This window comes from Equus caballus, chromosome 8, assembly GCF_041296265.1.
Source record: "Equus caballus isolate H_3958 breed thoroughbred chromosome 8, TB-T2T, whole genome shotgun sequence".
Classification (NCBI taxonomy): Eukaryota; Metazoa; Chordata; class Mammalia; order Perissodactyla; family Equidae; genus Equus; species Equus caballus.
In genome coordinates this window covers 30,646,677-30,672,996 of record NC_091691.1, presented here as the reverse complement: position 1 = coordinate 30,672,996, position 26,320 = coordinate 30,646,677, and the positions used below count along the sequence as shown (strand labels likewise).

Below are 26,320 nucleotides of genomic sequence, written 5' to 3'. Positions count from 1 at the left end.
TCAGCCATACTCACTGAAATCTTTTGACCCCTGTTTTCTGCATACCTACTCTGCCTGGAGCTTCTGATAAATGAGATTTCAACCCTAGCCTCAGACCCACACCTACCCAACCCTGTGCCATGCACCCTACAACCCTACTGTCAACCAACCAACCTTACAACCTTACTTACAATCAACCAACCTTACTACTAGAGTCAACCAAATCTACCATCAACCAACCCCACCACAAACCAATTCTGCCATCAACACACCCTGTCATCAATCTACCTTAATATCAACCAACCCCATCATCAACTAACCTTATCATCAACCAACTCTACCATCAACTAACTACCATCAACCAACCCCACAATCAGCCAACTCTAGCATTAACCAACCCTACAATCAACCAACTCTTTATCACAACTTTTACCAAGCCCACCCAAAGCTAGCCTCATGCCAGGCACAATGGAGAACACTAAAATGAATGAGATATGGCCCCTCCTTGAACATAGCTAACAGCCTGGCCAGGCAGCCTCGAAACGGTTATACAGGACATAAGGCAAACTGTATTGGAGGGTCATATTTTACATGGCACTTGAATTATAAAATGAGCCCATTAGGTGAAAATGGTAGGTGATCTAAAGGAACTTGAAAACCCCTGAGACCCCCTAAAACTGGAGTGTCTATAGTTTGCGCATGTAACCTCATTCATGGCCCCTTTGCACAGGTGTCTTGACTAACACTCAGGAAGACCACAGAAGGGGCCAAGAGGAACCTGCATGCAGCAGTCAGGGTCTTCAGAGCTTTCCAGTTTAAGACGGCTGTCAGACCTCCAGGGCAGAGCAGGGTGGGAGGTGACGCTTGGAGAGACCCCGCTTGCCGGCAGGGTTCACCCCCTTCTCTTTTATATAAGGGCTTTATCACTTGAACCCATGTCCAGCCATTGGTTTGTCAGTGTGAGTATTAAGTGAATGTGTGTCCCATGTTAGCTGCAGCTCCACTGTGACCTGCAGACAGCCTGGCCCTAAGAGCCTGGAAGCGAGGGAGGGAGGAACATAGCGAGGAGGGCGGGGCGTTCACACAGCTCAACAGGTGGGCAGGAAGCCGACAGAGAGGAGAGGAGAGGGCCTCTTAGACTGGAAGCAACGTGAGCTCTGGATAGCGAACTCCCCGAAGACAAGGGTGGTTGGTCTGACGGAGGATCTGGCAAGCTAGGTGTTCAATGAAGGAACAAGGATCAGAACACAACGCCAGTCAGAGGTAGCGGGGCAATCACAAGAGCGGAGAGCTAGGACAGGAAGAAGGTAACTGCCTTTACTGGGCACCTGCTGCATGCAGGCTTTGAATCCTCAGAGCAGCCCTGTGAATGGGCATTGTGGTTCTCATCTGCAGAGGAGGAAATTGCTTCGGGAAGCGACTGCCCAACACTACACAGCCAGGAGGGGCAGTGCCGGGACACCCCAGACAGCCTGTCCTTCATCTGCAACAAGCACGTGTGGAGCACCCACCGGGTGCCAAGTGTGAAACTTACACTGCAGTGAGGGTAATAGATGAGGAACGAAGACACAAGCAGATAAACACACAAACGAATAAATGAGGCCGCTGGCTCCGTGCTTTGACGACGCCACGCGGGAAACAGACAGGGGCCCTGGCAGACGTGACCTGCAGAGGAGGGTGAGGAGCACCTGACAGCGTTCACACAGCCACAGACCTGAGAGTGGTTCTAGGTCCTTCGCTCTCCCCTCGGAGCCCACCCATCACCGAGTCCTGCTGGTTCCTCTGCCAACACGTATCCATACATCCCTCTCTCTCTCCCCAATTTCCAGAGCCTTTGCCTTAATCTCCTCCACCCCTCGGACCTCCTCCCTTCTCCCTACTGCACCCCGGGCCACCTTCAGTCGTCTCCACTCAGCAGACAGCACTCGCAGACCGCCCCGCCCCCCCACCCCCCCCCCCCACCCCGGGCGCCCTTGCATCTGGAAGGAAATTCATCTTCTTCCACGGCCCTGCCTGCATCTCTGCCTCCTCACCACCTTAGTCTCTCTCAGGAGGGTCCAGACAAGAAAGCAAGACCCTCCCCGTAATTCAGGAGGGGGAACTTAACGAGGGAAGCTGGTTACAGGGGTGTGGGAGACCCTGGAAGAGCGGAGGGCAGAACACCAGAGAACAGCCCAGCAAGAGCCTCTGCCCTTGCAGATCGAGAAGGACAACAGGAGGAGGTGACGTGAGCGGAGCGAGCAGGGCCCCACAGAGCTGGAATCAGTCAGGACAGGCCCGCCCAGGTGAGCTGGGGTCAGGGAAGGAGGGACGGCACAGTGAGCAGGGACTGCAGAGGGGCCACGGCCAATGTCAGCAAGCACCTCAGCAGAGGTGGATCACTCCAGTGCCCCCCTCTCATTGGCTGGAGTTGGCAGGAAGCCAGTTGTCAAGGGAGCCTAAGGCAGAGCAGGGCAAAGGACAAGGGGGGACACATCTGAGAGCAAACTGGAACATGCAGCCGCTCCCTGGGTCAGCCTCTGGCCCTGAGCACTCAGCCCCTCGCTGCTCCTGGACCCTGCACGCTCCGCTCCTCTGTCTCTACCGCCCGCCCCAGGCTCTTTGCAAGGCTGGCTTCTTCCCGCCTTCTGGCCTCCCAGCTGCTGGAATCCAGGCTCTGGGGGAGCCTGCCCTCCCTTGGGGCTTCTCTCTGACTCTCGCTGAGCCATGCACCTTCCTTCAGCCCCTGGCCAGCAGGAGCATGCAGCTCCCTGGGCAGCCCGGGTTTGGTGACAGCCCCTGGTCTTAACCAGCTGTAGCTTTTGTCAGCAGCAGCAGCCAGCCTCCCCTGTGCCGAGTCCAGGCTGCAGGTGCGTGTTGTGTTCCACTGAGGGAAGCGCATCACCAGCTGAGGGCCTGCGGAAACGAGCTCCTTGGCTGCTTGCTGGCTGCTGTCGGGGGCCAGGACTGGCACCCACGGGCCGCAGCATCCAGCGGGTGGGATTTCTTCCCACTGGATGCACAAAGACTTGACTCCCATGGCTTCAAAAAGACGTCAGCGACTTGCTTTCCTCGGGCTACTGTTACCTCATTGAAGGAGTCAGCTGGGGGCCGAGGACTGAGCCATTTCACCCCCTGGTTACCCAGGCCAGGCCCCCGGGCATGTCTCACCATCTCCCCTCAGCCACACAGCTTGTGTATCAGTCTGAAGCCAGCTGGGAAAATAGAAACCACTCTAGCCTTTCAAAGAGTGGAAATTTAATTCAGGGAAGCATTTACAATGGGGAGAAGAGAGCTGAGATGCCACAGGGATGATGAAGCCAGCGACCCTGGCCCTAATCGCAACAGGAATCCACCTCCCCCGGCGGGAGGACCAGAGCCCAGGGCTCATGGTCACCTGAGGAAGGCCACAGTCATGGGCTTGATGAGCGGCCCAGCAGGAGCACCATGAGAGAAGACGGGGCACCCAGCCTTGCCTCCATTCCTCCTCTGTTGGGGGAGGCACTGGACAAGAGGAAGACGTGGACCCAACCTGCAAGCCACCCCGACACCCACTGGCATGGCAGTGGGGCTGGAGCAGACCCCCGACAAGTGGAGCTGTAAGCTCTGCGAACAATTAAAACCGCACAGTGCTTGACCCAGCCGTCCCACTGTAGGATTTATCCTACATACTCGCAAGCGAAGGCAAGGATGTCTGCACAGATATCTACTATTTGCAGTGGCCAAAGACTGTCGTCACCTAATTCCATCCACAGAGGCTCAGAGAAGTCGTGGGGAGACCCTGCAGGGGTTAGAACAGAGGTGGATCCGTGCAGACTGAGGTGGAACAGTCCCCAGGACCCAGCGATAGGTGTTCAAAAAGTGCAGGACAGTCTTTCCTCTGCACGGCCTTTGTCTCAAGAGCAGAGGGCTGCACAGGCAGACTGTCTCTGAAGGGACAGAACCAGCCGCTGCTTCCCGCGGGGCGACAGGGAGACAGCCCTCGGCGGTGCTGCACCTTCCCACGTGCACACATCATCTTTAGAGAGAACGTAACTTAGAGAGTCCACAGGTTTCCTGTCACGTCACTTCCCGATGCCCTGGCTTCATCTCAGTCCTGGAAAGAACCCTCAGGCCCCCAAGGCCTGACACGGCGGGTTGGCAGCTTCTCAGAGATGGTCCGGCTTTTCCCCCTCTGGCTTCCACCACAATGCAGAGACCTATGATGCTTATGACAAAAAATGTGGACTTTACCACATAACTGGACCATAACACACTTCAATCCCTCAGCCTCCCAGCCCAGAGCTGACTGCCCTGAGCCGACACGGACCCCTTGGCCTCCCTGTCCCACAGAGGCTGGGTTGTGCATCAGTGCTGTGGGGCCTCCGGGGTGGAGACACCCCCTGCTCCAAGCTGGCTCATCGCCTTGCGTCCCCCACTCCCAGCCACCACCCTCACTGCAGACCCTGGAATGAGGTCTCGATTCTGAGGGCAGCCCTGAGACAGGAGCCCACAGGATCCCCCCGTCAGCTTCCCTCTGCAGAGTAGCTCAAGCCCCCACACAGCCCCAGAGCAGACGCTTCTTCTGGAAGATTCCAGAACAAATGAAGCAATGGCTGCTTTTCCTCTAAAAGTAGCAGCTGGGTCTGGTTGGAGGAGAGGGGATAAGTAAATTAGCAGGAGCGGATCCTGACCCCACGGTGAGGAAACTCTCTCACTGTCTCTAGGATGGGGCCGGGCCAATGGAATCTGAGCTCTCGACAGCACCTGGCCGCTGCCTCTTGCACCCTCATGTCCCATCCCACCTCCTGGGCCTGTGACACACATCCCGGGTGGGCCCAGAGGCTGCCCTGCGAGCCTGGGGTTCTGAAGGGACAGAGAGGGCAGCAGGAGTGGCCCTGCCCCAGAGCTCAGCAGACATACTGATATGCGGGCCCCATGGAGCTGACAAGGCCCAGTGCAGGGGAGAGCCCGGGAGCCCAGGGGAGACCTGAGGAAGAGAGGTGGGAGGGGGCAGCGCAGGGAGGGAGGCAGGAGGCACCATCTCCCCCTCCCAGGGCAGGGCTGGGAGCACCCAGCTCTCAGGCCATCTCAGGCTCTTAGGCCCCAGGGAGGGAGGTGGGTAAGAAGAGAAAGTGCCAAGTCCACGGCCTGGAAGGGCTCTGCTGGTGAATCAGTACAGTATGGAAGAGCGAGTGTGGAAGTCAGAGCCCAGAGGACATCCGGGATGCAGCAGGACCTTGTCTGCGACCCTTTTCCTAAATAGCTGCACAGACCCAGGAAGTCAGAAGCAACGTGGGGGGTTTCTGGGTCTGTAAGAGGAAGGCATTTAGGACAAGCCCCTCCGGGGATCACACACAGTGAGCTGTTACATTCTCGGGACAAGAAAAGGGCAGAACAACCGACTTTTCCGCAGGTGGAGTTCGCCTCTGCCCCAGACCGGAGGAGAGTGGTGGAGGTAGGGGCTCCCCTGAACCTCCATAGGACCCACATCAAAAGGGAGATGGGTCACCCCGCCTCTATACCCAGCAGCCAGAGGACTCTGACGTCCTTCAAAAGAAGGAACAGAAAGGGGGATGCCTGGCCACAAACTGACACGCAGTGCTGGGAGGTCTGCGGGCCCCAGACTCAGGCCCCCAGGTGGAGGGGCCAGCCCCACTCCACCCCAGCCCACTCCCTGCTCCTCTCTCATGTGGCTCCTCAGCTGTCCCGACACCTCCAGGGGCCTCATGCTAGTGCTGACATCACTGCGACCTCAGTCAGGCTGGGTCCTCAGAGCTCAGTACTTGGGGCTGGGTGTTCGGGGCAGGGAGGCATCTGACGCCCAACACAGCTCCACGAGGAGAGGGTCCCCACTTACATCCCGGACAGGAAGCTGAGGCTCAGAGCGGGCACTTGCCCCAGGCCATGCAGTGTGACAGGGGAGGGACCCTGAGTACATGGTTGACTGAAGCAGGAACAGAGCCACGCAGCAGGTGCTCATCAGATGCCTGAGTAAGTGACAAGCGCATGAGGAGCCCCGGGCAAGAAGCCTGTCTCCCTACGGTGCACCGTGCCCTCTGCCAGCACCATCTACATGTTGGCCTGGCCTGTTTGTGACACACCCACGGGGACCACAAATACAGCTCAGAGAGTGGGTGTTTCACCAGCCCCCAGTGCCACCTTGTAATCAGGCTCCCACGCCCGCCTGGCCCCCCTCCCTGGCAGCCAGAGCCGGCTGAGTGGCCTCAGGCGGCCGCACCTGGCCTAGCCAGGGAACTGCTGAGTGCGGGTCCTACAACCATCGGCCCAGAGTAGACGCAGCCCCAAGGGATGGGGAGGGGTGCTGAGATGGCAGGCCCCACTGCAGCTCCAGCCTGGGAAGGCGTGTGGGCCCCGACAGTGCCCTGCTCTCCCGCCCGTGGCTGGATTTAGAAATGCCAAGAAAAGCCTAGAGTTTGCTTCAGGACATGGATTCCTCTGAGTCACAGACCACAAACTCCAATGCCTCCAGAGACACATTTTCTATAAATTCACAAGGCCAGCTGTGAGCCTGCGTACATAATAAACAACAGGGACTATTCTTCCAGAAAGATCTTTTCCATTATTTTTTAACAAAAGTCCCTCTTAGTAGAAACATCATTTTCCTACCCTAGGAAAGAGCAAGAAGCATTTTCCTGTCCTCCCAAAAGGAGAACAATGATGTGAATATGATGCTGAGTGGCCAATGGCCCAGAGCGTGAGGAAGGCAATAGGGAGTGCTGGGGACTGTGGTGAGCTGAAGCCCACACTGCTGCCTGCAGGGGGCAGTGGCTGCTCATCAGGAGTGGAAGCTGCGTGTGGCCGTATCTTTTTTTTTTTAAGAAAACCAGAAATCCAAAATTTTAAGTAATATATATGGGTTTCGAAACATTGTCAACTTTTTTTTTTTAAATTTAAACCTCTGTGGGCTAAATGGAACACGTCCACTGGCCAAAGTCAGCCTCCAGACCACAATGCGAGACTGTCTTATTGACCTGCTCATCCCCTGTGACTGCCAGGCCCCTCCCCTGGGCTCCTGATGGGAAGGCGACAGGTCCCTGGGTACTCGCTTTCCCAGGCCGCACCTATCCTGGCAGAGAGCTCCTGCTGCCCCCTCCCCAGGACAGGTGCCTGTGCCCAGGCCACTCCCAAGGAGGCCAGGAGGAGCTGAGGACGGACCAGGGGGCCTGTGTGGGGCAACGCAGGGGAGCGGCCACACGTGGAGGGTCAGCCACCTGGAGAAAGTACAGCGGCACTGCGTGGGCCTCTGGTGCTTCTGCCAGCTAAGGGACCGCACCCACCACTCCCTTACCTTGGGTGTCACCCTCCCCACCGGGGCAGCCTTGCTGGGAGTGTCCGTCACTGCGTGGAGCTTTCCCACGTTAGACAGCCAGACTGTCCCCTGGAATGCAAACCTTGGGGGAGGGCCCCAGAAGCAGGAGGGACTGCACCACCCCTGAGGCGGCCCTAGTGTCAGCCCCTCGGCCAGAGCCTTCCTGTCCTCACCCCCTGACCCCTCCAAACCCTGACTGTCCTGATGTCCCTTCGTATACGTCCTGTTATGTCGGCCCCCGTGGTTACTGTTGCTTCCACAGCAAATCCAGGGTGACCACGCCTGCCCGCCTCCTGGGACCCTGGCAGGGCAGCCCACCACTGCAGCCACCGCTGAGGGACCCTCGCTCCCTGGCGCCCCCCGCTGGTCGGTCCTGAGGATGACAGAAATTCAAGCACCACCTACCCGCCCTGGAGCAGCCCACAGTCCGCATGCCTGCCCAGTGGTGTCAGCGAGTCCGGTTTACAGACTAAACGGCTTGCACGAGGCATTCTGGGCTCCAGGGAGAACGCTTCCTTATTTCCCCAAGCTCCTCTCCCCTGTGGAACTGACTCATTCATCCACGCGCTCTTTCAGGCCACAAACACTTATGCAGCACCTGCTGCATGCCAGGCTCTAAGCCACTGGGGGTTGGGAAGGAGCCGTGAAGGAGATGCGCTCTCAAAACCGCCACACCTAGGAGCAGACCTTGGAAACCGCCTCTCCAAGCTGCTGATTTTATTATCCAGTCATTTTATGTAATTCCACACAAATGCATAAACGGGAGGGTATCACGCAGGCCGGAGTTTCAGTCTAGTCTCCCCGGACCCTTACAGGGCTCGCCCCCCACCTCCTGCCCCTGCTGGACGCACGTGGCCCCTCTGACACTGCTAGCAACCTAGAATGCAGCTTCTATACCTTCCACATCATCATACAATCATATAACAACAGGTAAATTCACATACACGAACACACGCACACACAGGGATCCAACACCATTTCATAAAAATGGGATATTTATGCACTCTGTTCTGTGTCTTGCCCTTTTCACATAACAATACCTTGGAAATCCCTCCAAATCCATTGGCATAATTACAATTCATTCTCTAGTAGCCACATTTTATTTCTTGATTAATCGTTCCCCCTGCTGACATGGAGGTGCGTCCCGTTCCTTGGCGTAGACATGTCAGGATTTACGCACTCATCTGTGTAATCTTCACTGATGCTTCTGCTATTTCCGCTACAAATAAGGCTGTAAAAGTTATTTTATTTTATTTATTTATTTTTTTAAAAAAACTACTTTTTTTTTTAAAAGATTTTACTTTTTCCTTTTTCTCCCCAAAGCCCCCAGTACATAGTTGTATATTCTTCGTTGTGGGTCCTTCTAGTTGTAGCATGTGGGACGCTGCCTCAGCATGGTTTGATGAGCAGTGCCATGTCCGTGCCCAGGATTCGAACCAACGAAACACTGGGCCGCCTGCAGCGGAGCGCACAGACTTAACCACTCAGCCATGGGGCCAGCCCCCAAAAGTTATTTTATTTTATCCTTTTGCGTATTATCTTGCTTTCTGATCGTTTTCACTCTTTGATGTAGATTCTCGGGGGCGTGTTGATAAGTGACAGGGTCTGTTCTGGATTCTCTGCTGTTCCGATGGCTGCCGCCCTGTGCTGACGGCAGCCCCATGCTGTGTGGTCACAGGAGCTTCCCGGTGTATTCTGGTCCCTGTCGCAGCAACTCTCTCCTCCAGCTCTTTCACTTAATATCCTTGGCTACTCTTGGAACTTCCCGTTCCAAATTAACTTGAAGATAATTTTATCCAATAGAAATAAGTTAATTTCTTGGGAGCCAGACTGGATTTGAGCACGGTAATTTTAAAGATGGAGAATGTGCGTCTAGGGAGGTGCCAGCTGGCACTACCAGTGACAGACCCAGATCTACCAGCATCAGTGCCCAGGTTCATTCCCCTGGTCTGAAATGCACTTATGGCGGGAGGCTGAAGCCCCAAGATGGAGCTGGGTTTTTGTGATTCACATTTAAAATAAAGGTACCCATTCTCATCCACTGTTGGAGGAGGTATAAGTTGGCACAGCATCCCCAGAGAGCAACGTGGCAATGTCCTTGAACACTTGAGTGCCCATGCCCTTTGCCCACAGATTCCCCTGCCAGGAATTTAGGCCAGAGAAGTGTGTACAAGCCCGTGCACTGAACCGGCAGAACAGCCAAAGCCTGGGGCCGCCGTGGTGCTGACGGCAGGTGAGCGGACACCGCCTCAGAGCAGAGGCTCCTCGTCTCGCAGTGACGGGCGGCGTGACGAGAAGGAGGCGGAGGCATGGGCACAAACCACGAGGGTGTCGGAGCCGCGGAGCAGGCAGGGAGCCTTGTTTGCGGCGGGACAGTCCGTGTGTGAGGGCACGCACTCCTGTTTGGAACCGAGAACGGTTCTGGGAGGAGACGCAAACCGCCGGTGACAGGACTGTCTTCGCGGGAGTGGAGTTAGGACGCCAGGAGACCGTGGAGAAAGTTATTTTTCACTCAATACTCTTTTTCCTCCTTGATTTTCTTAAACATATGTATGTATTAGCTACTATACTAACTAAAACTATTTCCAATAAAAGAAGAATATCAGGACGATTAACTAAAAACGGTCACTGTCGGGGTGACCAGATGCTCTGGATCAAGGGGGCCCTACTGGTACCACGGTCTCCTGGATGGTGACTCTCCGACCAGCCTTCAACGGGAGGTGGCCCAGGCCTGTTTCCCGCTCACCTTGGCAGGAGCACAAAGGCTGGTGCAGTCTTACCTGCTTAGGGAAGGCCCACCCTCCAACGCCCCCCTCCTGGGGTCTTTTGGTCAGATGAGCCCTCACTGCTGGTGAGCAGAGCCGTGGCCAGGTTGGAGTCCATGGCACGCTCTCACCAGGAAGAGACAAGCAGAGTGAGGCTAGAAACAGCCAGGTGGTCCCGGCCCCGGGAGCCTGGACTGTCCCTTGAGCCCAGCCCACTGTCTGAGTCACCACGGAGGGGAAGCGCCAGCGGACGGATTCTAGAGAATCCCTTGGGTATGCTGGCCTGCCATGCCCCTGACAGCTGAGAGGCTCCGCTCACTCGGGGGGAAAGGGGCCCCTGACAGCAGCCCACTGAGGGCAAGCTGGGTGGTTGAGGAGCCAGGAGAAAAGGGATGCGTGGACACGAGCTCCGAGGAGAGAGCCTGGAGGCAGAGCCGAGAAGACCCGGGTTCAGGTCACGGAAGTGGCTGCCCAGCTGTTTTCATTAATCCTCTAAAAGTGCCACGGCTTGGGTTTCTACTGGTAATAACTGCCTTAATTCTTCTCACATTCGTTTTTAGCATGGATAATTTTAAATCATTTTCAAATCAACCTTTCCTGGCAACGAGTAGATATGATTTGCTTCCATGAAGACACCCACAGACAATCTAAATCTGGTGTCACCTACACTGAGTGGTGACAGATTTGTCATCTTACGTGCTCTGTGACCCCGGTGTTTTCAGCTTGCTGGACCGTGCTGCCTCCCTTCCTGCCTCTCCGCCAGCTCTCACGACACAGCTCGTGGTGCTTCAGCCCCCTCTGCCCTGCCCTGCCCAGAAGAGCCTCCCAGGTCACAGAGGGAGACGGACGGGATTAGTCCTCAGCGTGTAAAGGACCCAGAGGAGGGAGCCCTGCCCACAGGCCGTCCCGGGCCCGGGCCCGGGCCTATGCCTGAGCTCTGGGATTCCGAGGGCTCTGCTCCCTGGGTGACGGTGGGGAAGCCCGAACCCTCATGTGTAACCTCGAGGATGACAGCCCCTCACTCACACGGAAGGAGGGAACACACGCTGTGCGAGCACCTGACACAGTGCCTGAGCTGTCCTCGCTGTCACTGGCAGGTGGTCTGCACTGTGACCGCCAGGATTACAGCTGCCCTCACTGACCGCGGTGCCTGCCTTCCAGGGCCACCTTGTGGGCTGAGCTCCTCGTAAACCATTCTTTGTTTCCCGGGCCTCTGGAACACCTCTCCTAAAAGGCGGCCCGCAGGTTTCCCACTGCAGCTGGTCTCCAGGAGGATGACGTGTCTGAGGCCCTCCCTCCAGTCCCCCAGCCAAAGTCAGGTGTCTACAGGCTTCTGATGCACATTCGGGACCAGACGCTCCTAACTCACCCTTCAGATCTGTAATAGTCAGCCCGGCTGTCTCCACAGGACAAGAACAGAAACCCGATCTGACTTGTGCAAACCAGTGCCTACGTCCAGGTCTATTCAGAGAGCGGCCCGGGGCCAGCAGTGCCTGGGCATCCCCTGAGCCTTGTTAGAAATGAGGACCCTGGCCCACCCGGACCTGCTGAATCAGAGCCTGCATTTTCAAAGGCCTGGCTGGTTCTGAGCAAGTGGAGGGAGGGCAGCTGGTCTGGGGACATCGGACTGGGCCAGCTCATGGACATACCTCTCACACATGGCCTGGAAATAAAGATGACACATCTAAAGCTCAGGAGATTTCACAGCGAACCAGATCTCTAGCTTTTCTCCTCAGGAGATGGCGCAGCACTGGGTCTCATCTGCAGTGGCCGCCCCATTGGCAGAGAGTACTCTCATTCACCACCACCCCACCCTCCACGACGGTCCCCCACTTCCATCACTCTGTCACCTCTCTGTCCCCTGACATCTGAGTCTGAAGCTCCTGCCTCTGAGCCCCTTAGACTTTCCTGGGAGCCACAGCAGCCTCAGGCCTTTGCACCTGCTCCTTCCTCTGCCTGGAGTCCCTTCTGTCCATGGGGCTCCACTCCCACCTCTCTGAGGTCTCTAACCCATTGCCACAGCTGTCCTCTTTAAAACAGCACCACCGTCACCCAGGTCATGTTCTCTCGCCTTACAATATTCTCCTCATCACCCTCACTGCCACACACATAGCATGCTTCCATGGCTGAGTGTCTGCATCCCCCCCAAGACCGTGAGCACTGTGATTTTTCCACTGCTATCTTCCAAAGTCCAGACTAATGCCCAAAAGCCTGGGGTCTTCACCTAGAACTCAGCAATTGGTTGTTGAATGAATGAAGGACCACAGGCAAAACCATCCCTGTCTCTGGGCCTCATTTTCTCCACTCGTAAATGAAGGGACTTGGCCACAGCATCACTCAGACCCTCCCAGTTTTACTGACATATTGTTTTCTGCGTGGCAGCAGCTCAGTACCTTTTCCTCTGGAATGGCGAGGTGAGTCACTGGACTCTCACTGACACCAGAGGGATGCGTGAATGAGCCGTGTGGGCTGAGGCCTGGAGGAGCGAGGAGAGGAGGACGTGCAGCAGAGGAGACAGATGGAGGCACGAGCCTCACGGAGGCCAGGCTGCTCACCTCCTGGGGTCCGACCTTGGTGAGAAATATTTGTGATATCATGACCCACAGAACACGATAGGAAAGGATGACAGAGAAAGAAATGGAATGGATGGGATGGGACAGAATGGAAGAGAAGGGAGAGGATGGAATGGATGGGATGGGACAGGATGGAATGGATGGGATGGGATAGGACAGAATGGATGGGATGGAAGAATGGATGGGATGGATTTCAGGGGCATCTCCTGCAGTCAAGGTCATTGACACCCAGGCTCACAGCACAGACTTCCCCTTTCCACTTCAGTGCACTCTGGTATATTGCACTTTATTCTATTTCATTTTCCCTTAAATTGCTAGCAATGGCCCTCCCTAGCTACTAATGGTTCACAGCCTCCTGTGCACAGCCCTGATTTAGGAGCAGTGGAGGAGGATAAAAGAGCTGAGGGATAATGAGAAAGGGGTTTTGACAGAGTGCGTGGGAGGAATGGAGAGGAAAAGGGAAGGCGACCAGGTGCAGTCGCCTGATGGGCAGCTGCTCCCTAGACGTCACACCCACTGGGGTTGTCTGGGGGTCACACCTGCCTGAACATTTACCTCTAAGGGTGCTCTAAGGGCAAACAAGTGGGCGCACACCCCACAGGCCCTATGATAGAACCACCCTTTGGAAACTCAAAGCGCACAGCGTGAAGGATGCCTGGCCTGTAAGTGCCTCGGCTTCATTTCATGCCCGGTCAGGGTTCCCAGACATAACCCACGCTTCCTTGGCAACTCCGATTGATGGGATTGCCGAGGAGTCTGCACACTCCACTCTCTCACTTGAAGTTTCATCACAAGCAGGGCAAAGGGGGCCATTTGTCCAGGCTCCCACACATGGCCAATGTTGGGTGTGTCTGCGCATGGGGGGTGCGTGGGGGTCGGGGGTGTGGTGCCGACCCCATGTCCTCTTAGGGCTAGCGTGGAACTCCCCTCTGGATTCTCCACAAGCAGGTCATGTTCTCGATGCAAAATCCATGCTGCATTTCTCAAACAGAAAGAGCCACGGCACGCTCAGCGCCCTCCATCCCTGACTCCGAGCCCATGTCTGCCTCCTGCCCTCTGCGCTCGCTGCTCCTTAACCTGGAACAGTCTTCTCCCAGGCCTTCAAGAGACTAGCTTCTTCGGCCATTCAAATGTCCCTTCCACGGAGACACCTCTCCGGACCACACCGTCAGAAGGCCATCTCCTTCCCCCGCCACTTTCTCCATCGCTCTCTTCAGTGCTCTTCCTACAATTATTGCTATTTGAAATTACCCATTTGTTTGCTAATCTGTTTATTTTCTGTCTTTCCCACTAGAATATAAGCTCCTCAAAAGCAGAAACTCAGTATTTTTCTGGTTTGCCACTGAACCTCCAGAGCCTGCCCCATCGTAGGTGCTGACAAGTACGTGTTGAATGATGATGGATGAGGTCCTTACGGGGCGACCAGTTGCAATCTTGGTGTTGCTACAGGAATCACACATTCCAGACAGAACTGATCCAATTAAGCACTCCTCAAATATTTGCTGACGCCCGATCTACGCAGTCCCTGGCCTCCAGAATCCCAGAGAATGGAGCCTGTTCCTAAACAGACAGACCCCGGTGGAGTGGATGTGCCCAGGGAGGGCGGGCCACCCCCGTAACAGGAAGGGGGTTTGCCGGAGCGCCTGCCAGAGCAGGTGAGGACAGCAAAGGTCACTTTCAGCAGGTGCAGACATCCCAGCCCCCAGCTCATTTCCCAGGCTCGCCCGCCTCCCTCCACTCAGGCACAAGGAGCAGGAGCTCGAGCACCCGCCCAGAGGAGGGGAGGGGCTGCTGAGCCAAGCTGGGTGGAGAGCACAGCTCTGCTGAAGCAGGGAGGCTCTGCTCAGCTCCAGCCTCCCTGTTCTGAGTAAGAACTCGGGCGCAGCATCGCCAAACCCTCTGAATCTTCAAGAGGAGCCAGAATTTCAGAGTCGTAAATAAAATTTTTCAATTTCCAAAACACAGTTTGGGATGAAACAAAATTTGTCTATAGGTGCCTGGCTTTGGTGGACCTTAGGAGATCCTTAGGAGGAACAGCCCCACCTCCTCCTGCCTCTCCTCCCCCACCGTAGAAATTCACGGCCCTTTGGGAGCCTGGAAGCCCATGAAGTCATTCATTCACACACAGGTGTCAGAGACTGAAAACAGGTCCAAGGAGCCCACCCAGGGGCATCTGCATTTTTAAAGAGCACTTTTTTCTCTCTTACAAGCTATGCTTGCCTTGAACCAAAGAAATGAATCTCTAGCCCTTAGGGCTGACCATGAAGCCCAGTAGGAAATAAAGATAAAATATTTTGAACCAACCAGGAGGCCCGCTCCATCCTTAACCTGAGGCTCCAGGGAAGATGTCATGGTCCCATTTAGAGAGAAGGAGACCAGAAGGTTGTTGAAAATCACTTCGCCCACCACAGGGCTTGCTAACTCTGGAGCTAGAAGTCAGGTCTCTCAGAAACAGGCCCAGTGCCCTGTCCAGCCCAGTGTCTCCTGTCTCACAGCAGCAATGCTCAGAGGATGTGGCGTAGGCACACTGTAGACATAGGCACCTGTGTCTCACACTGGGTGACTCCTTCGCTGGACACTCACACACACAGGTTACAGCCCAGGACCTCACTCAGCTGAACTGGACACAGCCATGACACCCCGCAGCACAGGGAGGATGTCACAGCCCAGTGACAGAAGGCAGAAAGTGCTGGCGTGACCACCTTCCAGTCTGCACACAAATCTTCGGGAGGGAGCAGGGTCTGCACAGGTGCGGCCTGAGGACACCTGAGGCAAAGATTTCTTCTGCCAAAAAAAGTAGAGCCTCGCAAATGTCCCTAATCACAGAGCCTCCCTGACCAGCCCCCCCGGACAGTGACGGGTAACACAGGCCACCCTGCCCCTGCCTGCAGCCCAAGGTAGGCAGGGCACCTCCTCGAAGCCTGGGACCCCTCGACGCCCAGCTCTTACCTCCAGCGGGACCACCTGCATCAGGATGGCGAAGTTGGTGAGGTGCGTGCAGTGGCAGATGGAGTAGCTGAGGTTCCCCTCCACGAGCGCACAGCCCTGGTTCGACCAGATCCCGTCCCCGGAGCTGAGGACAGGACATGGGAGAAATGGTCAGCAGGAAGCACCAGACCACCCTTGGCCAGTGGACTCAGAAAGGCTTCTCATGCATCAGGCTGACAAGAGCAGAGCGCGGCTGGTGTTGATCAGGCCACAAGGAAACAGGCCTCCTTCTGGGAGAGGAAAGTGGTGGGGTCACTTTGGCACAATGGCTTTGAAAGCACCTGGACCAATAGCCACCAAAAAATGAGATGTATAAGTCCTACCACCCAGCAATCCTACTTCTAGAGGATTCTGAGGTATATGCACAGGGGACACGTCAGGGTATTTACTAAGTGATGGGTGACACTAGAGAACATTAAAGTAATCTAATGTCCACCTTGGGGAACTGGATAAACTATAATATATACCAATATGACAAAATACTACATGTCAGTCAAAAAGGTGTATCGATATGGATAAAACCCAAAAACGTAATGTATAATGTTTCATGTGTCACAATGCTGCCAGGGGCACGACACACAACGAGATCCTATTCTTCACATTTTCCGTGCACACGAACATCAACTGTGTATAAACTATTGAGACAACTCCCCAGCGGTTACCTCCAGAGAGGGGAGGAGCTCAGGATAAGATGTAAAAGTCAAAGAGACGTCTGCTTCTTTATAACGTTTTCCTTTTTTAAAGAATAATGCATCAACACAGTACTTGTATCATTTCTTAAAGTATAAACCTAGACAGAAATGACTCAAAGGTTAACCGTGGTTCATTCTTCTGGTGAGAATCTCGGCGATTATAATTCTCTTCTCCGTCTCTCTCTATACTTTCAAATTCCCAAAGAGATGTTTAAATGGTTCTTCCCGGACATTGTAACTTTGAGTTATCAGCAAAGACAGATCTTTGGCAGGGGCCTTGGCAGAAAGCTTTCACAAAGCTGAAGAAATTAAAAGGCTCTAGTTTCTCTTTGCTTCATCTTCAGTTTGACTGTAATGTCAGCAGCGAACGTAGCAGATGAGAAATGTGCCTTTGGGGGCGGGAGTGACTGATAAAGACTCAGTCGTGCCCCTGCCCCACCCCCGCCCTGAGAGTGTGCCACGAAGCAAGCACAGCTGGCAGCATTTTTATTTCCATCCCTGAGGCAGAGGGTGTCCCCGTGAGGATGCGATGCGGTATGACTGGAACTCTGTGCTCACGGGCGACACAGAACCTGAGGGCCGGGTGGGAAGGGTCATTTGGAGACAGCTCAGGCGGGCATTGAGCCTGATGGCCGAGACTCGGTCAGCAGCCTCAGAGGCACTTTTCACGATGCAGGGTCTGCCCTCCTCGGGAGGTGGGGGGCATTCAGCAGAGACCAGAGGGCACAGCCAGCAAAACCCCACTTCAGAAGAAAAGGGATGGAAAGATTGGGTCATATCCTCCTCCCTCTACCACTGGTTCTGGTCTAATGTCTCCAGGACCTTGAGGAGAGTCAGTGACATGGGCTGTCCGGTTACGTACAGCACCTCTGTCTGTCCACTGAATGTATGAAAGCCACCTTCAGTCAGAGTGTGGCCCGAAAACTAGCAGGCACTGAATTAGGTGAACATGGCCAAGGGGACAAAAACTGTGCTTCGTGGGGCTGGCCCCGTGGCCGAGCGGTTCAGTTCACACACTCGGCTGCAGCGGCCCAGGGTTTCGCTGGTTCGAATCCTGGATGTGGACATGGCATCGCTCGTCAGGCCATGCTGGGGCGGCGTCCCACATGCCACAACTAGAAGGACCCATAACTAAAAATACACAACTATGTACCGGGGGGCTTTGGGAGAAAAAGGAAAATAAAATCTTTAAAAAAAAACCCAAAAACAAAAAACTGTGCTTCTGCTAACACAGAGGGCGACTGGGAATTAAAACCAGGAAAATCACTTTCCCAAATGGAGCCGTGAAGGTGTGACAATGGCCTAATACGCCAGGGGAACTGAGCCCTAGTGGGCAGCACCTCCTCCCGGGTGTGAAGATCCCTTCCCAGAGTGCCAGGGAACACAAGGCGGGCGGGCTCCCGGCTTCCGCACAGACAGTCTGCCCTGCAGGCCAGGCTGGGCGATGTCAGACATCAGCAAAACGTGCACAACCCTGTGACCCAGGAAGTCTGCGTGCAAGAGAAAAACGTGCACTCACACGCATAAATAAAATGTGGTGCATGTATAAATAGGAAAAAAATACTACACATCGTTAAAAGAGATGAGCACAGAGCACAATATGGGCAGAGCACAAAACAAAGTGTCATGAAATGATGTGAGAAACGTGAAACTAAGCAATACCACTTATTTCCTTTCAACAGAAGTATAAATCATACATAAATGATTGAGAAAACACCCACAAAGATCTCCCTGCTGTGGCTCCTGCTAGAGAGAGGCGAGCAGATCAGGATAAGATATAATTGTATGTAAAGGGTCGTCTGCTTTTATACAATGTTTTACATTTTAAAAGAACAATGTATTGACATATTGCTTACGTCTTTTTTAAAGTGAAAGTCTAGAAAAAATGACCCAGAATTCTAAGCCCAGTGAGAATATCTTTCAGAAATAAAAGAGAATGCTTTCTCAAACAAAAAACGAATTTATTGCCAGGAGACTCACACACTACAGGAAAAGTTAAAAGCATATGATGCCAGATGGAAACTTTGATCTACACAAAGAAATAAAATAGCTGGAAATGGAAAAAGATGAAGGGAAGTATGCAATTATAATTTTCTTATTTATAATTGCTCTAGAAGATAACTAATTGTCTAAAGCAAAAATACTATCACCATATTGTGCATTTGGGGCATCTGTAAAGGTAAAATGTATGACAAGCAAGCACAAGGGATGGGAGGGGGAACTGTGAAAAGATTAATGTCTTAGGACACACGTGCAGTGACAGACGGTTATCTGAAGGTGGACACAGACGACCGAAAGGCATACACTAGTAAGCCTAAGGGCAACCGCTGCAAAAAATTAAAAAGAGAGTATAAACTAAAATCAAGAGTGGAGATGAAATAACATCATACACTAGCCCCCAAAATCCAAATGAAGTGAGAAAAAGAAAACATAAGAAACAACGAAAAGATAGAAAAAATAGCAAACAGCTAGCAACATGGCAGGTTTAATCCAACTACATCAATAATCACATTGAATATAAATTATCTAACATGCCAATTAAAAACAGAAATGTTCCGATTGGATAGAAAAGCAGAACCCAGTCACATGCAGTCTATAAGAAACTTGATTTAACTATAAAGATATGAATAGGTTAAAGTAAAAGGATAGGAAAAGATACAGCGTGCAAACACTAACTATGAAAGCCAGAATAGCTAAATCAAAGTTAGACAAAGTAGACTTCAGAGCCACAAATATTTCCCAGGATGGACAGGGACTTTGGATAATGACAAAGGGGTCAATTTCCAAGAAGACATAAGAATCCTAACTGTATACGCACTGAGAAAGAGCTTCAAAATACATTTTTCTAAAAAACTGATAAAACCGAATATAGAATTCACACTCCTCTCTTATTAATCGATAGAATAAGTTGACAGAAAGGTAATAAAGTTACAGAAGATCTGAACACTATCAATCAATGTGACTTAATTGACATTTATAGAACACTCCATTAAGAATACATTTTCTTGGGGGCTGGCCCCATGGCGCAGTGGTTAAAGTTCCTCCTGCTCTGCTTTGGCAGCCCGGGTTCATGGGTTTGGATCCCAGGCACGGACCTCCTCCACTCATCAGCCATGCTGTGGAGACGTCCCACACACAAAGTAGAGGAAGACTGGCATGGATGTTAGCTCAGGGCCAATCTTCCTCCAGCAAAGAAAAGAGGAAGACTGGCAACAGATGTTAGCTGAGGGCAAAGCTTCCTCACCAAGAAAAAATAAAAAGAAAAGAATACATTTTTTCTAAGTACATATGGGACATTCACCAAGAGTAAACATATTCTGGGTCATAAAACAACTTTTTTACAAATTAAAAAGAATTGAAGTTACATAAAAAATGTTTTCAGATCAACAAAAATTTTAATTAGAAATCAATAGCAAAAAGATCTCTGGAAAGTCTCAAATATTTGGAATAAACAATACACTTTAAAACAGTATATGGGTTGAAAAGGAAGTCATAAGGATAGTTAGAAAATATTTTTAATTTAATGAAAATGAAACAACATTTCAACATTCATGAGATGCAGCTAAATCAGTGCTTACAGGAAAACTTATAACATTAAATGTTTATATTAGAAAATAATAAAGTTCTCATATCAATAATCCAAACCTCCACTTTAAGAAATTAAAAAATGAAGAGCAGATTAAACCCAAAGCAAGCAGAAAGAAATAAACTAAAGACAACGAGATGGGGATAAATCAATGAAATTGACAATAAAAACACAATAGAGAAATAAAAAGATGTTTCTTTGAAAAAATCAATAAAATTGATAAACCTCTAGTAAGAGTGACCAAGAAAAAAGAGAGAAGACACAAATTACAGATATCAAAAATGAAATAGGGACATCACCACAGACCCTACAGACATGGAAAAAAGCTAATTAGGGAATACTACAAAAATCTCCGTGCCCAAAAGTTAAACATAATTTGGACAGATTCTTCAAAAAACACAAACGGCCAAAACTCACTTACAAAGAAGTAAATGACCTAAATAGTTCTGTATCCATTACAGAAATTGAATGTGCATGTGAAAACCTACCAACAACAAAAACTAAGGTTCAGATGGCTTCACTGGTGAATTCTAACAAATATTTATGGAAGAAATAATATCAGTTCTATACAAACTATTCCAAAATGCATTCTAAAATATACCTTTTACAAAGATACCATTACCTTGCCACATAAACCAAAGACATTACAAAAAGAGAAAACTATAAACAAATATCCTTCATGAACATAGATACCAAAATCCTCAACAATTCTAGCAAAACAAATTCAACAATATATAAAAAGATAATATATCATGACCAAGTGTGGTTTATCCCAGGAATGCAAAGCTGGTTCAACCTTCAGCTTTATTCATAATCCCTCAAAAGTGGAAACAACCCAAATGTTCCCCCACTGGAGAACAGACAACAAACGATATGGGACAGCCATGCAATGGAATACCACACAGCAACAGAAAACAAAAATGAACTGTTGACACATGCAACAACGTCAATGTTATTATGCTAAATGAAAGGAGCCAGACTTAAAAGGGCACCCACGCTATGATCCATTTATATGATTGAATATATATGGCATTCTTGCACAGGCAAAACTCCAGGGATAGAAGACGAATCAGTGGTTGCAAGAGCCGGGATCAGAGCGGGGGATGACGGCAAATGGCCAGGAAGGAATCTCTGAGCGTGATGAATTGCTCTACATCTTGATGACGGCAGTTACACAACTGCATTCATTTGTCAAAACTCACAGAACTGAATAACAAAAATGTATTCATTTTTCTGAATGCAAATTGTATGCTAATAAATAATAATTGGGAACACGGACAGGCAGGTTACATACACTGTATTCACATAGTAGCTGCCTCTGGGAATTGAGGGGAAAGAACAGGAGGAGACAGCGTTCTTTAGCATCATCTATGATGTTTTTGTTGATTTATTCTTAAAAATAGAAACATGTTAGTAATTGAAAATTTAGGGCAATGGGTACCTGGATTTGTTATAATATTCTTTGCACTTTGCTCTTAAAATTTCTTCAAAAATAAAAACCAACATTTCATTTGGTTCTTACTAAACTCCATCTCTCCTTTCCTTCCATAAATTTTTTTTCTACTGGCAGTGCCCCCAAGATCGGGGTGACTTTTTCTAGGAGATTGTGCTTCTGAATTTTCACAATTTACAAAGATATGAATAGAGGGATGCAACTGGCTGAACTTGGCCAAGGCAAAACCACTCAACTTCCAGAGCCGTCAATCCATTTTTCAGATGGCACGTGGGTGCACTGCTGAAGGCCACAGCCAGAGAAAAGCACCCCCACGAGATTATATATATATATATATATATTTGCTGAGCATTACGGGGACCTGCTGCATTTTCCTCACTGTTCATGGAGCGGAGATAAACTGGGATCAAGCCAACCCACCACAGCCCGACCCCAACCCAGCTCAGCATCTTGAGTCTCCTGGTCCTCTGAAGGCAGGGAAGCAGACTGGCTTTCTCTGATGAGTGAGGCTGCACCAGGGAAGGCAGCAAGGCCCTGGGAGGATGCTGGGCTGGAGGGACCTGGGGGCGTGGGTCCAGGTACAGGGAAGATGCTCAGGTGTGGGGAGCCCTGACAATATGAAAGGTGAGCAGCCATCAGGTTGGGTGTGAACCGGAGGCCCCAGATGTGTTCTTTTTACCTCTATGGTGTTTCAAATTTCACGTAAAAATCCAACCTCGGACAATCAGAAGATCTGAAAACATGGGGCCTGGAGCCCATGGGGAACACGCCACGGGGGCCCGAGCTGAGCAGCTGAGAGGGTCTGTGACCCTAGCGCCATGCCCCTACCCCATCCACTCCCAACTGTCTCTTATGCTCACTGATGGCACCTCCCTGGCCCTGTGGGGATCTGTTTTCAATCCCTGTTTTGACCATGGGGGCCGTTTGTGGTGGGCTCACGTCCAGAGGAGCATCGCGATGAGAACGACATCAGGAGAAGGCCCCCCCAGCCTGTGGGCAGGTGAGCCCAAGGAGGTGAGTTGGGATGGTGTCCAGGAGGGAGGGTAAGAGTGAACCTCAGAGGTGTGCACAGGAGATGCTGAAGAAGGATACCCCTGAGTCCAGGGCTGAGCGGCAGAGGCCGAGGACTCACAGAGCTGAGGTTCAGCTCACCCAGTGTGGTCATCAAGGTCTTAAAATCCTAAGATGCTGACATGTCAGCCAGGAAAGAGCTGCTTCCTGAGCCCTCCTCCTGACCCCAAGACCCCCAGTCCAGCACCTAACTCTGACACAGCCAGGGGCGCCAGGACCCTGTCCACCCAAACAGCGTCATCCATCCTGAGGTCCTGGTGACTCAGCTGAACTGGGTAAGTGTCTGAAGACCACCCTGGGCTCTAAGAGACGGTGTCTTGATAAACCTGGCTGTGTCCAGAGAGGAGCCTCTCCCAGCTCGTCCTCCAGGTCCTGCCCCTGTCCTGAGTCCTCTCCAGCCCCCGGAAGGTGATGCGACTGTGCTGCCTCCGGAAACGGGACCCTGGAAGTTTACCCGGGCTGGCATGTGATGGAGCATGGGCCTGGACACCCATGTGGCACCAGCCCCTTCCCCCACCCTCCCCCCACTCTCCCGCCCTGTCCTTGCCCGGGGACCTCAAGCAGCAGTACCTGAAGTCCAAGAAGGCGCAGTACAGGAAGACTCGGTTGCTCTCATTGGTGGCCTCGCTGTACTGCCTGCGAGTCTGAAATGAGAGAGAATGGATACATGTCAGGACGCAGCTGGAGAACCAAGTCCCCAGCACTGAAGTCAGAGCAGCACCCTCACGGCCCAGGGGGCCTTGGGTGGTGATGTGCAAAGTCATTGACTTTCCATCCGGATCCCAGTTGTGGTCAGACAGGGCCAGGTCACCCGGCCTGCCTCACTCTCTCTTTGCCCATACCAGCCCTCAAGCCTGGTCTCCCACCTCAGGGCCTTCACACTTGCTGTGTCCACCCTTTAGAATGCTGTTCCCCCAAGACAACCACCTGACTCCCTCCCTCACTTCTTTCTGGTCTCTGCTACATGTTAGTTCCTCAGAGAGACCTTCCCTGCCTATTCAAAACAAGACTGCCCCCCAGCCCGCCAGCCCCTTCCTTCCTCTTATTTATTTTTTCACAGCGTTGACCACCACGCAGCAGGTTCCATATTCCCTTATTTATGCGTTTGCTGTCTTCCCCTCTAGAAGGTGCACATGATGAGCAGTGCCTGTGTGGTCTTCTGCTGGTGCTTACTAAACATTTGTTGAATGAATGGATAAAAGAATGAAGGCAAGTAGATCAGTCAACGACCCTGTTCCTAGGACTCTCGTTCCCTCCCGAGAGAGAAAAAGTCTAGCGTCTGGGCTTCCTGGATGCCACCTTGGGGCATGTGGCAGCAGCTGCTCTGCCCTAAACGAGGTGCCGGGACTCCTCCAGGAACTGTTACTGGGAAGCTCAGGACGCCAGCAGCTCCCTCAGGAAACTGGGGCTGCTCAGGTTGGGCTCCCAGGACAAACGGCATCTTGCTGATTCCCCATCAGCAAGTCCCGCGCCTCTCACTGATGCACGGCGCTCACTCCATTCCCTCCTCTGCCAACGCTGCCATTCGTGAGCCTCTGCGGCTGGAGTGAGACCCCTCCCTCATCTTGGGGCTGCATCAGCTACCGATCGATTGAGGCCCCCTTTCTGCAGGAGAGACAGCAATGGTGACACCTCCCTCCGCTAGCGCCATTCTAACGCCTTACACACAGCTCCTCTTTCCCCGGCGGGCGGTAAGTGCCTGCAGCTACACTGATGGGCACCCCTCTGACAGGCCCCCTCAACCCACTGCAAAAACCAAAGGGCTCATCCATCATTTCCTGCATTCTAGAATTTTCTCTGATGGTCTCTGTGGGCACAGTACAATTATATTAATGCTGTTTATTACTGATCTTTTGGCAAAAGGGAATGTTTACTCCTTTTGCTCTCTTCCCCAAGCATCTTAGGGTTATTTTAACATACGATGACGTCCCTAAAGCCAACTGTGCCTGGAAATGCTGCAGGCCTGTGGCCAGAGCATTCTCCTCCAGGCTATGCCTGTTTCCTCTAATTGTTCATCTTCTCATCTTGGAGGGGCCTTCCCTGGCCTCCCCATCACTATCTCCTTCTACCAGTTTTATTTTTTCCACAGCACTCAACACTGTCCAAAACATTCAGCGTCTGTGCCCCCATGGGAATAAAGCTCACAGGGCAGGGACCCTCTGTCTTCACGCCTGCTGTGCCCGCACACGTGGAACCTTCAGAGGAGTCGCACGCACGAGTTACCGTGGAAGTGCGAGCTCACCGGCAGGCGGGTGTCATCTCCGATTTCTGAGAGGAGCTCCTGAGGGGCCACCCACCCAGACAGCATGGGCCACCACACTGAGCTGCAGGAGAAGCTGCAGGTCAGAACCCACAGGGCTGTCCTCCATCTGCACACGCGGGTTCCGGAGAGGACCCAGGACTCAGGGAAATGAGTTTAACTGAACCCCAAAACCTATAAAGAAACTCGGGAAGCCCAAGCAACACAACATCAGGCTCAAGAAAGTCAAAGGGGAAAAAACCCTAAAAATCTCAAGCATTCTTTTTCTCACCCTGTTTTTCTAGGCTGTGTCCAAGATGCCTGACCTTGTCCTCAATGGCACTGGGGACACCCTGGCTGGCACCCCTTCTCGTGTTCACAGAGGAGAGTGATTTTCACGGTGTGGTCCCACCAGCAGCCTCAGCATCACCCGGGAACCTGGAATGGCCCAGCCTAGGGCCCCAATGCAGAATCAGGAACTGGGAGTGGGGCGGCCCCTGGGACTTCTCAAGCCCTTCAGAAACACTGAATGCTACAGATGCTTCCTCCTCCGTCCCCTTGTAACATCTCTGCCTGCTGTGAACTTTGTGCTCAGACAGAGGGCCCTGCGTCTGCAGCCACTTAGGACCACAGAGGTCATCAGTGAGGGGGACCTTCGACACACAAAACCCACAAAATCGAGAATACAAATAGGAAGCTGGTGTGATCACCGCCCAGCATCGGCGAGCTTTCCTCGGGCCCGGGCTGCCCTGGGCCCACACCCTACAGGATAGCACTGTGTCATTTCCAAGCATGGAGGTGCATTTGTGTGTTACCTGTGTAAGGTAAAAGAAATAGTAAAGGCGGCCAGGACTGGAGGAAGCCAGCAAGCAGGCTCGCATGCCTCGCCCGAGGCTCCTCCTGGAGGAAGCAGTGGTCCCTGCCCTTGTGGCCTCTAACGTGGGGCCAGCGTGCTGCAGCACCTCCACCGGGCAGCGCAGAGGCCGGAGTGGCCTCTACAAGGCCTGACCCCCTGACTCCATGTCTAAATCACTCTTCAAGCGGAATTTGAAAACCAGCCACAGCGGCAACAAGCCAAGCGCGTGTGTGGCCCGGAGGGTGGAGGGGCAGACAGCAATCACGCCCGGGAAACTCCTGCCTCCCTCCGCCCGCCATCTGAGTTTCCTCCCAGCTCTGCTCCTGCAATGGGAAGAGCAAATTGCCTCCTCCTGTGTTTGGAGTCTGCAACCCAACTGGAACAAAGGCTCCCAGCAAGTCTCCAGGAAAGGAGGCCCCAAGAGTTCCCAGGAGCGTGATTTGGAGCGGGCGTGGCGCTCACATATGGGCTGGGGAGCTGCCAGAGAGAGGAAGGTGAGTCATCTGTGTGAGGCCCACTTTCCTGGAGAACTGCGGGCGGTGTCAACTAGCCGTCAGCCTCCCAAGCGCCTGGGAGAGATGGAAACCACTCCAGTTAGTCACCTGGTGGCCAGGGACCGGGAAAGGGGTCCTCGTCAGGATGGAGGGAAACAACGTACACCTTGAAGGCCCCCCAAGCCCTGAAGCCGAGGGGCCCGGCCGAGCTCCGCCGTCCAGAGGGAAGGCCTTCGCCAGAGAGCCGGCCCTGCCTCAGGGAGCCTGGCCCCACCAGACCCACTTCGCTTCAGGACAACTGCTCAGGAGAGCATCTCCTCCTGGATCGGAGAC

At 52.6% G+C, this 26,320-nt stretch overlaps 1 protein-coding gene across 6 annotated transcripts in view; it reads right to left on the bottom strand.

Annotated features, from left to right (window-relative positions):
- Positions 1–26,320, bottom strand: part of ADGRD1 (adhesion G protein-coupled receptor D1) — a 172,153-nt gene that overhangs the window by 33,861 nt on the left and 111,972 nt on the right. For 4 of the 6 annotated variants that reach the window (XM_070275547.1, XM_070275549.1, XM_001494181.6 and 1 more), the window contains 2 exons: positions 22,969–23,042; positions 15,558–15,681 (listed from right to left, as the gene is read on the bottom strand). In XM_070275547.1, the coding sequence (XP_070131648.1) occupies positions 15,558–15,681; positions 22,969–23,042 (198 nt within the window). Of the gene's footprint in view, positions 1–12,428; positions 12,606–15,557; positions 15,682–22,968; positions 23,043–26,320 lie in introns of all 6 variants that reach the window. The other 2 variants (XM_070275548.1, XM_070275546.1) reach the window with 1 other exon arrangement.